At 34.4% G+C, this 14488-nt stretch overlaps 1 protein-coding gene across 1 annotated transcript in view; it reads left to right on the forward strand.

The window, feature by feature from the left end:
• Window positions 1-14488, forward strand: part of Rgk3 (Rad, Gem/Kir family member 3) — a 110767-nt gene that overhangs the window by 80394 nt on the left and 15885 nt on the right. Inside the window, exon 4 of the mRNA XM_069062332.1 lies at window positions 10606-10792. Coding sequence (XP_068918433.1) covers window positions 10606-10792 — 187 coding nt within the window. The remainder of the gene's footprint in view (window positions 1-10605; window positions 10793-14488) is intronic.

Genomic DNA, 14488 nt, shown 5'->3' on the forward strand with positions numbered 1-14488 from the left:
AATGTAGTTTGGACCTAATCTAAAAATTTGACGTCGCTAGTGGAATAAACGTACAATTCGCATCTTGCTCTAATCGCACATGTCAAAGCGAGATGCATAGTGGGACGGACTTAATAAAATACGTACAAAAATCCAATAGCTTGTTTTACATTATGTTGAAAAGAGATAGCAATATAACAGTTGCTCTGCTTATTAATTGATCCATCGGACTATAATTAAAAAATGGACTATAAATACAATTTTATCGTCTTGTATAGTAAATAACTATTTTTTTTAAATCGTATCAAAATGAAGTCATTTATACAGTAATTTGCGGGCGTAAATAATGCCTTTTGCGCCCTAAGGCCTAAAAGAACTACAATTAATTTTAATAGCTATTTTATTTGTTGCATCACATTGGCAACCAACAACATAACTCTTGATTTTTGAGAACGAATCATGTCATTTATTTTTTCAAAGCTTTAAGGTGGATTTAAATGATTTATAATTTTACAAAAAATAATGTTTTTCTACAACCGTCAAAAAAACGTGACATTTATGCATCGTTATCAAGTCGCAAAGTATGTCATTTTTGATAGTGAAAAAATATTTGTCAAAAAGTTCTCTTGGATGCTAAAATAGTTATATTCTAGCACCCAAGGAAATTTTTGACAAATGTTTTAGCATCCAAGGAAAATTTTACAAGAATTAAAAAATTCAAAAATTTTAAAATGCGGTTGTAGAAAAAATAGTGTTTGTATTTCGTGCGAAAGATGATTGTTTTATTGGCGCATTCGAATGAGTTTGAAGTCTCGACCTAACGGTCTCGACCAAAAACTCATTTTCATGCCCCAACAAAAAACAATCATTTTGCACACTTAATACAAAAATAACTATTGCATTTCGGGCGTGAACGGCGATTTTGGCCCTTTGGCGTCTTATAATCCCTCGGCCCTTCGGGCCTCGTGCTTATAATTCCACCGCGGGCCAAAAGCGCCTCCTTCACGCCCTTCATACACAAATATCTATTTTATATATTTGATCGAAGATAATATAACAAGACAATTTTTTTATCATATACAGGGTGTCCCAGAACTGGCTCCCCAGAGAAAACAGGCATGTGCCGACAACAAAAGAGACTCCAAATTGACTAAAATAAATTTTCTGCTAGCTCAAATTACCGAGTTATAAAGTTTTAAAACTCACCAATCCCGGAAGCTCGTCCTCAGGTATTACTAAAAAATCCGATCGGTTGCTAAACAACAACAAAAAGTCTCTGATATCGCACAAATCAAAAAATGTTTGGGCAACTGGAATTTTGACGTTTTCCGATATAAAAATTCGTTGACGTTTATCTGTCTTCAACATCAAAACTTGACAATTGCAAAATTCGAAATAAAACAATAAAAATGGCGATTCTAAAAAGAACCATTTATTTAAATAGGTAACAATGTTAAAGCAGATGTTCGGAATGACCACCATTCATTTGTATGCACAATTGTGCTCTACGTAACAAACTTCTTGTAGTAGCGTTAGTTATCATTTCTTCAGTAACTGAAACAAAGCCTCCTGAATTCGAACTCTCAGATCAGCCTCTGAATTTATGGGCCGCCGATAAATGATACAGATCTGGAGACCTGGCAGGCCAATGATGCGGTCCACTTCGACCGATCCAGCGCTGTGGATATTGGTTATCCAAAATTTCCCGAACGTTTCTGCTAAAATGTTGGAACCAGTCATTTATGCGATAAGCAAGAGGTACAATTTCAAGTAAATCAGGTAGCTCCGTGCCAATGAACTGAGCATATCTTGCCCCCGTTAATCTTGCGGGGAATTCAAACGGTCCAATCTAGAGCCGGGGATTCGGAATTTTAACAAATGGAATGATCCACCACGCTTATACTTGCCAAACGATCGCCCAATAGCCCAGTCCACAAATTAACAGAAAACCTATGTTGAAAACCTCTGGGAAATAATTCTCTTGGATTTTCCTCTGCCCAGATATGAAGGTTGTGATAATTGGAACAACCTTACCGGCAAAATAGCGACTCATCAGAAAACAGTATCCGTGACAAGAAGTGTGGAGCATCGTTTTGGTTTATTAACCACAGATAAAACTCTCGCCTAATTGGATAATCCTCTGGCAGAAGATGTACTCCTGTATAGTGGTACGGATGCCTCCTATTATCAGCTGGAACTCTCTGCACCGAACTCTTGGATAAACCCATTTCACGAGAAACTGTTCGAATACTCCGGGTGCCGTCTTCCTCAAAGACATTCAATACGGCTTCCTCGTGTTCGACAGTCTTTACATTTCTTGGAGTACCCCCAACTTCTTCTTCGAACTGGCTGCATCTGACCCGTTTCTCGACCCCGAGCGATTAATTTCAGGATTGTTTTATGATCCGGATGACTTTGTCTTTGTGGAAATTGTTCACGGTACAACCTTACTGCTTCACGTGCATGGTTCCCACATCGTGCAAAAGTAAGAATCATATCTACGTACTCAGAGGAAGAATACATGTTAAATGATACACTTGAATGAAATATCGCAGCGAAATTGTATAACAAATGTCAAACTGACGTAAACAATCATTTTAATAAATGTAGTGGACCAAATCTAATGGACAGAATTATAGAGGTTTACGGATAAAAAGGAAACCTAGGCAACGCAAAATTGCGATTATTCCACCTTAATGATGCTCAACTCTAATTGGTCAACTTCAGAATGTCTTTTCTCGGTTATCATTTGAGATAGGACTTTTTTTCTTCAAAATACATGTTAATATATTCGCCCTAAGGCTCCCTTTTTTCTCTGGGGAGCCAGTTCTGGGACACCCTGTATAATACAATAAGTGGTCTAATTTTTTCCGACAAACTTTGTCATTTAAAGCTTGTTTGACACGATGCTAAATTTCGTAGTAAATTTGTTAGAAAATGAGAGAGACCCTCGACAGGACCAATGAACGATCAGGATCATAGTCTGTCTTTGTCAGATCCTGATCGTTCATTGGTCCTCTCTCATTTACTAGTAAATTTTCTCAAAAATTTAGTATTGTGTCAAACAAGCTTAAGACATGAGTAGCTTTTGTAACGAAAATTACACGAGTCGACGAAGGAGACGAGTGTAATTTTCCAAAAGCAAAAGCTACGAATGTCTTAAATGACAAATTTTGCAGAAAAAATTAGACCACGAATTGTATTCGACTTGACAATCCACCGAGAAAATTTTTATTGAGTTGACCTAATAAATTTGACGTTTCATTTTGACATAAATTTTTTCGCTGAAAAACCACTAGTTGTTTTTTCACTCAGCTGGTTGTTTTTTCACTCTACTCGGTGTTTTTTCACTATAAATCAATTTGATTGGTCCAAATTTGAAAAATGCTGCAATTCGATTGGTTAAAAATTTTCGAGTTGGATTGTCAGACGAATTTTTCAATTTCAACGAAAACTTTTTGCTTTGACAATTTTACGAGTTGAAATTGGGCATTTTTATTCTGGTTAGAATAACCTTTGAATAAAAATGCCCAAATATCAACGAGTAAAATTATCTAAAACAAAAATGTTTAAGTGAAAATTGGGAAATTTATCAGATATAAAAAATTAGGTCGTGTTATTTTTGGCAAGATTAATTCCAGAATACAAACTTTAACATTAGGTAATTATTTATGTTAGTGCATACAATCTCGATCCCCGCGCCGCCCCTGGTGTATTGTCGTCCAAACAGTGTCCGGTTACACCGACCGAAACGATGACGCTGCGCATGTGCGGTCGGAGATCGATGACCGAAGAAGTCGTCCATAAATGTAACGCCGTACGCCATCTTGTCTTTTGTCACATGTATCTTGTATCTGTTCTTTAATGTTATGTAGTGTAGTCTGTGAATAATTCAATATACTCCTGTTGCTCCCGGTGCACTGCGTTTTACTCAACTCCGCTAACAATTTATTTATAATACGCAGTTATTAAAAACACAATTATCAAAAACAATTTGAGAATCTGACAGGAGTAGCATGCAATTTTAATCACTTTTGACAGATGACGGAGTAGCAGGACATTTTTATCGCGATAAACATTTTTAATTGAATGAAAGCGAGCGTTCTGATTGGCTGAACACTCACGTTTGATGTAGTTAACTGTAGGTTAAAATGCTTCGTTACTTTAGTTACATATTGTTATAACAATGTTTTCGTTTATTTTAATCTGTAATTAAATTTAACTCACGTTGAAGCAACCGGCTCTTAAATTATTACAGGCAACCTTCATTTTCGTGGATAAAAACCTTCTTTCCTTACTTATGTAATAATAAACTAGGCAAAAATCAATAGGGAATTCCACAATTTTTCTTGGAAAGGAAAATAATTGTCCCAATCCTCCCACGTATTCTTAAACACGAGATAAATTTAAAATGTTACAGGTACTTGAAAATGATACCGTGAGATCATTTAAATTTATAATTAAAGTTGGCTGACTTTCTCGCTGACTCGCATTCTCTCGACAAATCAGATTTACGAAATTGGTCAGTACGGACCAATCAAGCTGGTTTAAAAAAAATTGCCGCGGAAATTTTCCTATATACCGGGTGTATTATGAAAAATCTTTGATGCTGTCATTTTCTTATTTTTCGTACGATTTTAATAAATGATGTGTCAAACAAAATCGTTTTAAATGGGCTACAATTTGAATTGATCCAATATTTGTTCTTGAGTTCTGTTTTTGACAGATGATAGTCAACTTTTTTTTTCCAAATTGCACTAGGTATTAACTTTTTTTTTGCTCAGTTTTATAGAGATTTTTATTTTGAATATGAAAATGTAAACAACCATGCTCATGCATAGAAACAAAAAGAAGAAGAAAGATAAAAATATATACCGTGCAACTTAAAAGAACAAAGTTAGCTGCGCTCTGCCAAAGAATATAATGTCAAAAAAAAAAATCATAGCATGTCGGGCTATAGTGTTTCTAAAGCGGTTTTATTTGACGTATCATTTATTAAAATCGGATAAAAAACAAAGATTTTTCATAATACACCTGGTGTATAACAATATTTATTTTATTAACCGCACTCGTAAGTACAAGCCAAAGGGCCATTGACCGAGGTCTTTCAGCCCGTGAATTTAACAATTTTCACTATTTATAGACGAATTCCTATAATAACCTTTTTTAAATTATAAACTACTGTTCAAGTATTTCTTTCATAGAATTTTTCAATCTCCGCTCGGTGAATTGTCATGCCGAATACAATCTCGTGGGTACGAAATTGCCGGAAATTTTCTCCTCAGACCACTCGTATTTGTTTCTTAAGACAATTGTCGCCGAAACAAACACTCGTATCTGAAATCGAAAATTTTCGGTAATTTCGTACCCACTCGTTGTATTACTCGTACAGTTAATTTCAAAATTATAGAGAACACCTAATTTTCTACACTGTGAATTGCACTTACATTTTTTGTCAATGATCAATATCAATTTTGACAAACAAAATGCCTAATCTAACCGAAAACGCGAAAATGCTCATTCTTTCCAAATTAGAAGAAGGATGGTCGATTCAGAGGTAGCTCAGTATTATATCATCGCGAAGAGCATCGTGCAGAGGATAAAACAGACACTATTATGGTGTTCTAAAATATCAGCGACATTTTATGTTGTCAAAATCACCTAACCTATATAAAAAATATGACGCTCAAATTTCAAAAAGGCATGTTTACATGTGAAAAAAACTGTAATAAATCGACTTCTTGATTTTTGAGGTGTACTCGATAATTTTGAAATTAACTGTCCTTATGAAAATTAAATTTGAAATTGTCTCCCAAATGTTGTTACAATAATAATCTACCCCATTAATAGTTTATTTTGATCCAAAACATGGATTCAGGTTCAAATGACATTTCACATTTAATACTGAAATTTACTATCAATACCAACCCCACATTCAACTAGAAACGATGCTATAAAATGGATCTTTGTGAAACTGTTTTCGATGTCACAAAATGCTCATTGTGACGCCGAAGTAGAAAAATTGATTTTTTTAAATACTCATGACTACTACAATTTAACAATTCTTAGAAAAATGAAACACAAAAAAACATGTTCGAAATTTGTCCCATTTTGTAGCAAACAAGTTCTTACACCTCTAATGAAGGAATTCTTTATTGACTGAAAATTTTCAGGATTATTTCGTATAGTATCCGCCGCGACTTGAAGCCTGTTCCACAATTCATTTACATGAGCAGGTTCCGGATTGAATGTGCCCCAAAAATAAAAATCTAATGGATTAAGATCCGGTGAGCGTGGAAGCCACGGAATTGGTCCATTTCTGCCCATCCAACAATGTTCGAAGAAAAAAATATACAATATGGTGATGAATGTTGGGTGGAGCTCCATCAAGCATTAACCACGTATACGAGTACCTTCGTATTTCCAATGGAATTTCATCCAAATAATTTTCGAAGTCATTACGCAAAAAGAGTAAATAGTCATTTCCAGTTAATCGATTTGGGAGTATAAATGGGCCAACGACCTCGTTTTGAATAATACCAGTCCACACATTGATTGAAAATCTATGCTGATGATGCACTGATCTGTACAGATGTGGATTTTCGACGGACCAGTAATGTAGATTTCTTAAATTCAACTTACCATTCCGAGAATAATTCGCTTCATCGGTAAACATAATTTTTTCAATAAAAGTCGGATCTTGTGCATTCATTTGTAAAATCCACTCACAGAAGTTCACTCTTCGCAGGTCTAGTTTCCGCAGGCAAAGCTTGCACACGGGTATAATGAAATGGATGCATATTTTCCTTTGTTAACACCTTCCACACTGTGAATGTGAATGTTGACGTTTGGACTGACTAATTCGTCGAATGCTGAGGGTTGGGTCGGCATTACCAATGTCTAGAGTTGCTTCATCACGGCCAACAGCATCATCATCATCAACCAGTCTTTCTCTGTTTGCTGTATTTAGGCCAACCTGACCAGTTTCCCGAATTCTTCTGTCGACATTAACAAAAACGTTTCTGTGTGGAACACGTGTGTTTGGAAATCTTCCCTGATAAACCGTTTGTGCTGCGAAATTGTTCGCATGAACTTCTCCGTATATCAAATACATATCAGCGTATTCTTAGAAAATATATGTTCCAGCCATTTTAAAAAGATTACGCTAACAAAATGCGAAATTTCTTAAATTACAATACGCCACTGACTTAGTTGTCACATTCAATGACAATTACTGTTTTAATATTTTGACGTTTAACATGACGAGGCACTCAACTCCTAATTTTAAATTAATTTGGCAGAAGTGCTTTCATTGGTCCAGTGTTCTCTCCTCTACTTCTTAGATGAAGGAGTTATACATTTTTTAATGAAGCCCTGCAATCCCGCTTTTTACGAAAAAGATGATATAGGTCAAAAACGATGAAAGATAAGTGTTGACAAAAAGACGTTATAAATTCAAATTTGAAATCAAAATGGGGCCTTTTTATTTAAAAACACAAAGATGGCGTCGATTTCCGGTGTTTCCAGAAGGGTCGCCATTTTGAAAATATTTTATTTAAACTTGGAGTCGATTATACTCTTTGATTATAGTCAGATACCAATTTTAACTTACCCGACCAAAGGTAGGTAAGTTATTGTGATCGGTCCAAAATTTCGAATTGCTAATTTCATCAGATCTTTACGTTTTGAGGTCCCCTAAACACGTTAATGAAGTTTTTAGAATGATGTCTGTCTGTGCGTCTGTCTGTCCTACTTTTCGTTCTCCCACGATTAGTCAAAACTTACCCATGGTCTCTCGAGTTGAAAAGCTTTTGGTGTCAATCGGACCACGGGGGGTGGAAGAGGGTGGGGGTAGGTAGCAAAAATAATAAGGGAACATGGAAATTTGACTTTACCGTTTGAAAGGGCATCTGTTTTCATGTCGAAAACGATGTTTACCATTTGCGGATTTTTCCAATATGGTGGACTTATAAGGTTATTTACGTCTTCATAGATCGACGGCGATAACTGCTGAAACTTTTAACAAAATAATCTCGGATCTTGGCATTGGAAATATCTCTGTAATAGCGACCACCGAATAGAGTTTGGTGTCAATCCGACTACGAGGGGTGGAAGAGGGTGGGGGTTGCTCGAAAAAATAATGAGGTGACATGGAAATTTGGCATTACCAGTTGAAAGGGCATGTGTTTTTATGTTGGAAATGATATGTACTATTTGCGAGAATGTCCAATATGGCGGCTTATAAAGTTATTTACGTGTTTATAGTTCAGCGGTAATAATTTTAACAGAAAATTAGGTAGGTATCTCGGGTCAATTCAGCTTGGTTTAAATTGATGTTGGGTAAGTTACTAAGCCGGGTCTTCGACTCGGCTCCATCCCAATTTTTTATATTAATACGATTTTGGGAAATCAGAAAGTTTCTAACGAAGGGGCTACGTGAATCAGCCTATATTTAAAAATTTATTAGACAATCGGTGCGATTCTAATTCAACATGGTCATCCCTTAGCAATAACAGAAATTGTTATGTAAACATTTTCTGGTTATATGTAAAAAGAATATTGTCAAAAAATGCTATTCTAGTTTGCCAAATCATAACCATTTTTCTAACAATCATGATTTGAAGATTGTTATATACCTAAACGTGTGACACATCATCTTGCTAATCTGAAAGATGAGCAAATTTTCTTATGCATTTTCAAAATAACGTAGAAAATGCGGAGAATCAGTAAGTGTAATGCATATATAGGTCAAATAATTGAATAATATGTACTTTTTTGCTATTACGAAGTTCTCTTGTGGTTTCAAGGCCAGATTGAGATTAGAATATAAATTAATAAGAAATTAAAATAAATTAAAAATTACTAAAATATGCTCGTTCTCCAACGTTTGGACCATAATTTCCATTTGCTGGAAATTAGTCTTCTTGTTCCTTTTTTTACCATTAGGAGAAGAACGGCAAGACTCAATTTTTAAATTAATTGACACGGGTTTGACGTTTGATTTGAGCAGTGTCCACTAGCTAAGCAAACTGCGCATGCGCGACGAAAATCAGAATCGCACCAATTGTCTACTCCTATGTTTAAAACGCCATTTATCGCATATGCTTCCATGACACTAAGGCCCGGTTGTACAGGGTTATATATTCTAAATGATTGTAGTCGAAGTAGACGTGAAAACTGAATGTAAAATTTATGGTTGCCGCTCCACATAAAAAAACATCAAAATGATGTGAATAAGTGCGTACACGTTCACACACGGCAGTTAAATTGGGTGCAAAACAAAATCAATATTTTTAAAATTGATTGCAAAACAAAAAATAAATAAAAATCTCATCACCGCACTTTTCACCTAAAAAATGACAGTGACAGCGACAAAACTGACAGTTCACATGAAAGCGGCAACAATGTAATAACATGGGCATGGCCTAAGGCCTACTTCGACTATACTATCATTTAGAATAACGCTGTATAAAGCTTAGTTAACATCGTGTCAGCTAACGACGCCTCAAATCGGAAAACCGCATTTGACTTTGTGCGTTTTAATCACGAGGTGAAGTTAGCAACGGACTATTTAGTAACGCTCTGGTTTTTTTAATAGCAAAAATCATGTTAACAGTGTGACACTCAAAATGAAGTTAGTTGTCACTTGTCAATTGACGTTTATCAGGTTCGAATTTTATGTTTAAATTAACGTTGAATAAAGAAGTTATGTTTGCATGCTCATTTGGTCGTAGAAAAAGTATAGTATGCTATTTCCTGTAGTTCACATAACAGCGTTAAAAAATCGGACAGATTGCTAGAGATCAGTAATATACCTACAGGCTGTCCCACCTAAGACTTTCAGGTCTTATACCTCTATTACTTATTGACCGATTTTTTTTGAAATCCGGAAGATAGATATTCTAGTGAGTGAAGAATAAATTACTAGTAATAAAATGCCCGATTAATAAAAAATGTAATTTTAAAACATTTTCTTTTATTTGAATCTACACTAAACTTGTTACTCGTTAGAAAACATGTGTGTACACAAAAAATTTAATCAAATTAACAGTTTCTACTTCAATAAAACATCAATTATTTTGTTAAATACGCGCTAAAATGTTTGAGATATTCAAGTCAAGTCGCTTTGAAACAAGTGAACAATTCTGCCAAAAATTAAATAAATCGACACGGTTTTTTCCTCTTATTCCTGTAGTACGACTTTTAGGGGACGAATTTTTCCGGAAGTCATTGTTTATTGTAAATCTTAAATTATTTAATTCACAAATAAGGGGAGTTAAAATGGCGTTTTTAAGACTCGATGTACTTGAGTAACGCGAGATTAATCTCCACCCTTTAAATTATCTATCTGTTAAATTTCACAAAAATCGGTCCATAAATAATAGAGATATGATATGAGACCTAAAAGTCTTAGATGGGACATCCTGTATGTATGTAAATGTTGTTGTTTGTTCCTTTCCACAGCACTTTATTCAAAACTGAAAATTTTAAGTTGAACTGAGTGTAGGTACTTATTATTTTATTATTTAAAAAATAAAAATTAAATTTATATGTGAGATTAAAATTAGATCCTGAACAACTTTCTCTAATATTAAGATCTCTTATTGTTATTAATTCTGTTTTCAGGAAATTGATAAATCACATCCTCCTGATGCCTTTGTAATTCTTTACTCCGTGGTGGATAAAGCAAGTTTCTTAAAAGTCGAAATAGAATTGACCAAACTGCAAGACGCCGACCTTCTGCGTTCACGCCCAGCGATTATAGTTGCCAATAAAATCGATCTTGCAAGAAGTAGAGCCGTTTCTGCACAAGGTAAGATATATAAACATAGAAATTTGAACAATTTATTAAACAAATTCTATAAAAAGCAATCCTTCGTACTGACAATTTTTAAAAAATCAAAAACTTGCGCATCCACCAGATTCAGTTTTAAAATAAACATAATGTAACCACTACAAAAAAATTGTTCATAAGGTGGTAAAAATTTTTGAAAGGATTAAGGAAAATACTGATCTTTACTATTATGCTCTGACGGCCTTTATTTGGTATATGTGAAAATTTTGAAGGTGGTATTTTGAATAGTTTGACAGTCGTAATAAAATATTTTTTATTATACCTGAATCAGAATTCCTATTTTTGACACTAAAATGCGTGCGAAAAAGGGCCCTTAAAACACTAAAGCTTTAAGGTCGCATAGGTAACAACAAATTCACCTACATTTTGAACAATGATAAATAGACATTTATCATATTTATGATAGCAACGAAACAACAACAATTGACCATTTCTATATCAACGATTAATGACACAGATTACTTCGGAAAAGGTATTTCAATTTGCTTTTTTTTTGTTGTAATTTTCAGATTTTAGTGCAGGTAGAATAAAAAAAATTTTTAGAATCTGCGTCTTTAATAAGTCTATTGTTGTATTTAATTTGGAGTCGTTTAGGGATACCTCTTAAAGCACTCGTAGTTTAATAGATCTCTAAGAAAATTCGTATCAATATTTCAGTGTATTATTGTCATTTACACCAAAAAACTTCCAATATTAATGTTCAAACTCTACTTTTTGTTTGTTTTTGTTGCAGATGTAGTTGCATCCGTTACCTTGAATATACAAAATTCCCTAGAATTTGAAAATTTAATTTTTTTATTTAAAAATTAAAACAATGGTGCAAATTCTAAAAAATAACATAAAAAACTTGTTTTATAAGGGCATTGGCGCACTCGTTCCATACAAAACTCCCCTACGGGTCGTTTTCTACACCTGGAACTCGTGCGCCAAATCAACCCTTATAAAACTCGTTCTTTAATATACTATTAAAGCGCTTGCGACGTTAAAAGCACTCCGCTACGCGTCGTGCTCTTAAACTCGTCACGCGTGCATTAAAGGCTTCCTTATAAACTTGTATCATAATATACTATTGTTAAAAAGGGCATGACACCGACTGAAATTAAAACCGACTGGGTGAATGTATCTCTTCATACACTATGATTAAAAACGGGGCAGCTCTTTTGAAACATGATCGTGAAAGCATTGAAGTTGCATTACATCTTGTACAAGGAAATGGACATGATCTGACAAGGCCTCAGCGCTGCGCCGCATGGACCTTACATTTACTAACTATGAATAAAAACATGTTCCAAACTGCCAGGGAAAAAGTAACAACAAGTTACAATCTTGAAAAGATTTATAACCAATTGGTACAACATAGATTCAGTATTACATTCCAGAACAAAAAGAAGAAGCATAAAAATAATGGAAACATATCAAATCTGCCGAATAATTTACGGAGTCACAGAGGAATACTATACGAATCTCCCGAGTCAATTAAACGAAAAATTCACAAACAAAGATCTTAAATGGACAAGTAAAATAGTAATTTATTATACGAGTTTTATAAGACACTATTTTGCCGCACGCATTTTTTAGAGCACGACGAGCGCGGCGAGGAGTGTTATTATAAAGCAAACAAGTGCGACAAAATGGCTTATAAAACGTGTTATGCTGACTGTGTTAAAGATGCAAAATATTAAGAAAAAATATATTTTTTTGTTCGACACTGTCAGAATTTGAGAATTTTCTCCTGTGTGAACGGATTTTGATAAATCTTGCAACTTGTCAAAACGAAACGTCAAGCTAATTTTAAAGATTTTAAGCGATTTGGAACCTTTAAGGGGCTCGTCGAACAAAAAACGTAGTATTCAACTCGTTCTTGTGTAAATTGGGCTTTTTTGGCACTCGTGGGCCTTTAAAACGCTCGTGGACCTTTAAAACGCTCGTTTCACTCGCCTTTTTAAACTGGCCAACTCATGCCAAAAAAAGTCCACTTACACACGAACTCGTCAAATAAACTACTAGTTTGAGCACGACAACGCGCTTACGAAGGAGTTGAATTGTCATGACAAAACTTCCTCAATTTCTATATGGCGGAAATGGGGGTTTCAAATGAAGCAAAAAATGTTATTCCTCTAAAGTTTTTTTGTGAACCCAATCCGGGGACATACTGGGGACAGACTGAAGTCTGAACCTTGTAGGTATAGGAAAGTAGGAACGTGCCACAAATTGTTACGAAAAGAAGAAGGTTGACATTTCCAGCACCTCATTTAATAAATTGATTAATTTGTCCGTGAATTGTAATTGTGTTACTTTTTTATCATAATTCGTGTCATGCTGTTATTTTATAGTGAGGTTATGTCGTATTTTAACGCTGCGACATCCGTTTTTCAAAACAAAAGATTTCCATAGGTGATGCTACCAGAATATTAAATGAACACCCATTACATATTTGCTTGATGCTTTTTTTTGTTTTCAATTGAAAAAAAATCTGGAAGATTTGAAGAAAAATCTGGAAAAACGCAATCCAATAAAATTAAATTACATTTGCTTTTACTTTTGTGTTGTTTCGCGATCTGTCCAACAAATGAACATTTCAATTGAACACTTGTTACCTAATTTATAACTAAAACAGATAAAATAAATATACATATAAGACGTACAAGCAGTTGTTGATGAAGCATTTGTTTACATTTTTATTAATCTGTATATTTAAACAAAAAAAAAATCTAATCATCACATTCTAACATGGAAACAATTGGTTTGTGATAACTGAAATATGATATAAACATCTGCGATTCTATTTTGTCAATAAATCTGGAAAAAACTGCGTAAATAGTCGTGTGAAACTTTGTCGTGGACACTGCCGGATTACTGTTCATAGTTAAATTAAATTCATTAAAATACTGAAACAAAAGACAATTTGTTTAATGGAAAATAAAAATATTGAATTATATTTACCTAGGAATTTAATGAACAACTGCCACAAACTTGATTCGTTTTCTCATCGCGACGCCCAAAATGTTCAGCTTCTTTCTTCATGAAATCTATGACATTCGCAACAATTTCACGGGCCTGGCTATACAGAATTACACCTTGTTTGCCGAAAGTAGAAGGTGTACTACAAGAAATAGATGCTTCCTGATTATTCTATAAATCGTATTTTAGCGAAAGACGCTAATGTAATGGCAATTAAAAATTGTAATTTTTTTACAAACCTAATCACAAAATTATTGAACTTCACTTAAAAACTATTTAAATTGTTCAAAGTTCACGAAAAAACTCACAACAAATCACTTAAATTACTCAAAAACAGCTAAATGGAAACTTTTACTCGTTCACCGGTCACTGCAAAAATCAGCTGATTTTTAATCTGTTGAACACCCCTATTTTACGAAAGATAGACTCGTCCGACTGTTTTCCGTCTTCGCGCACCCCCACCAAATGACATATCTCAGGCCGGCTTAACTCTAGTTGTTTTATTTCTATTCCAATTTTTTTGCCTACATGCACAAATATCATTTGACAGCTGATTGTGAAATTGGAGATCAAACCAAATGTAAATATTGGGTGATTCAAAATAATTGTGGATAAATCTGGCAACTATGTACGAAAATGTATGTGGCAACTATATGGGTAGGATAGAGTTGACATTTCTTTGACAGTTCATAG

The sequence above is a fragment of the Tenebrio molitor genome, chromosome 1 (genome assembly GCF_963966145.1).
Source record: "Tenebrio molitor chromosome 1, icTenMoli1.1, whole genome shotgun sequence".
Lineage (NCBI taxonomy): Eukaryota > Metazoa > Arthropoda > Insecta > Coleoptera > Tenebrionidae > Tenebrio > Tenebrio molitor.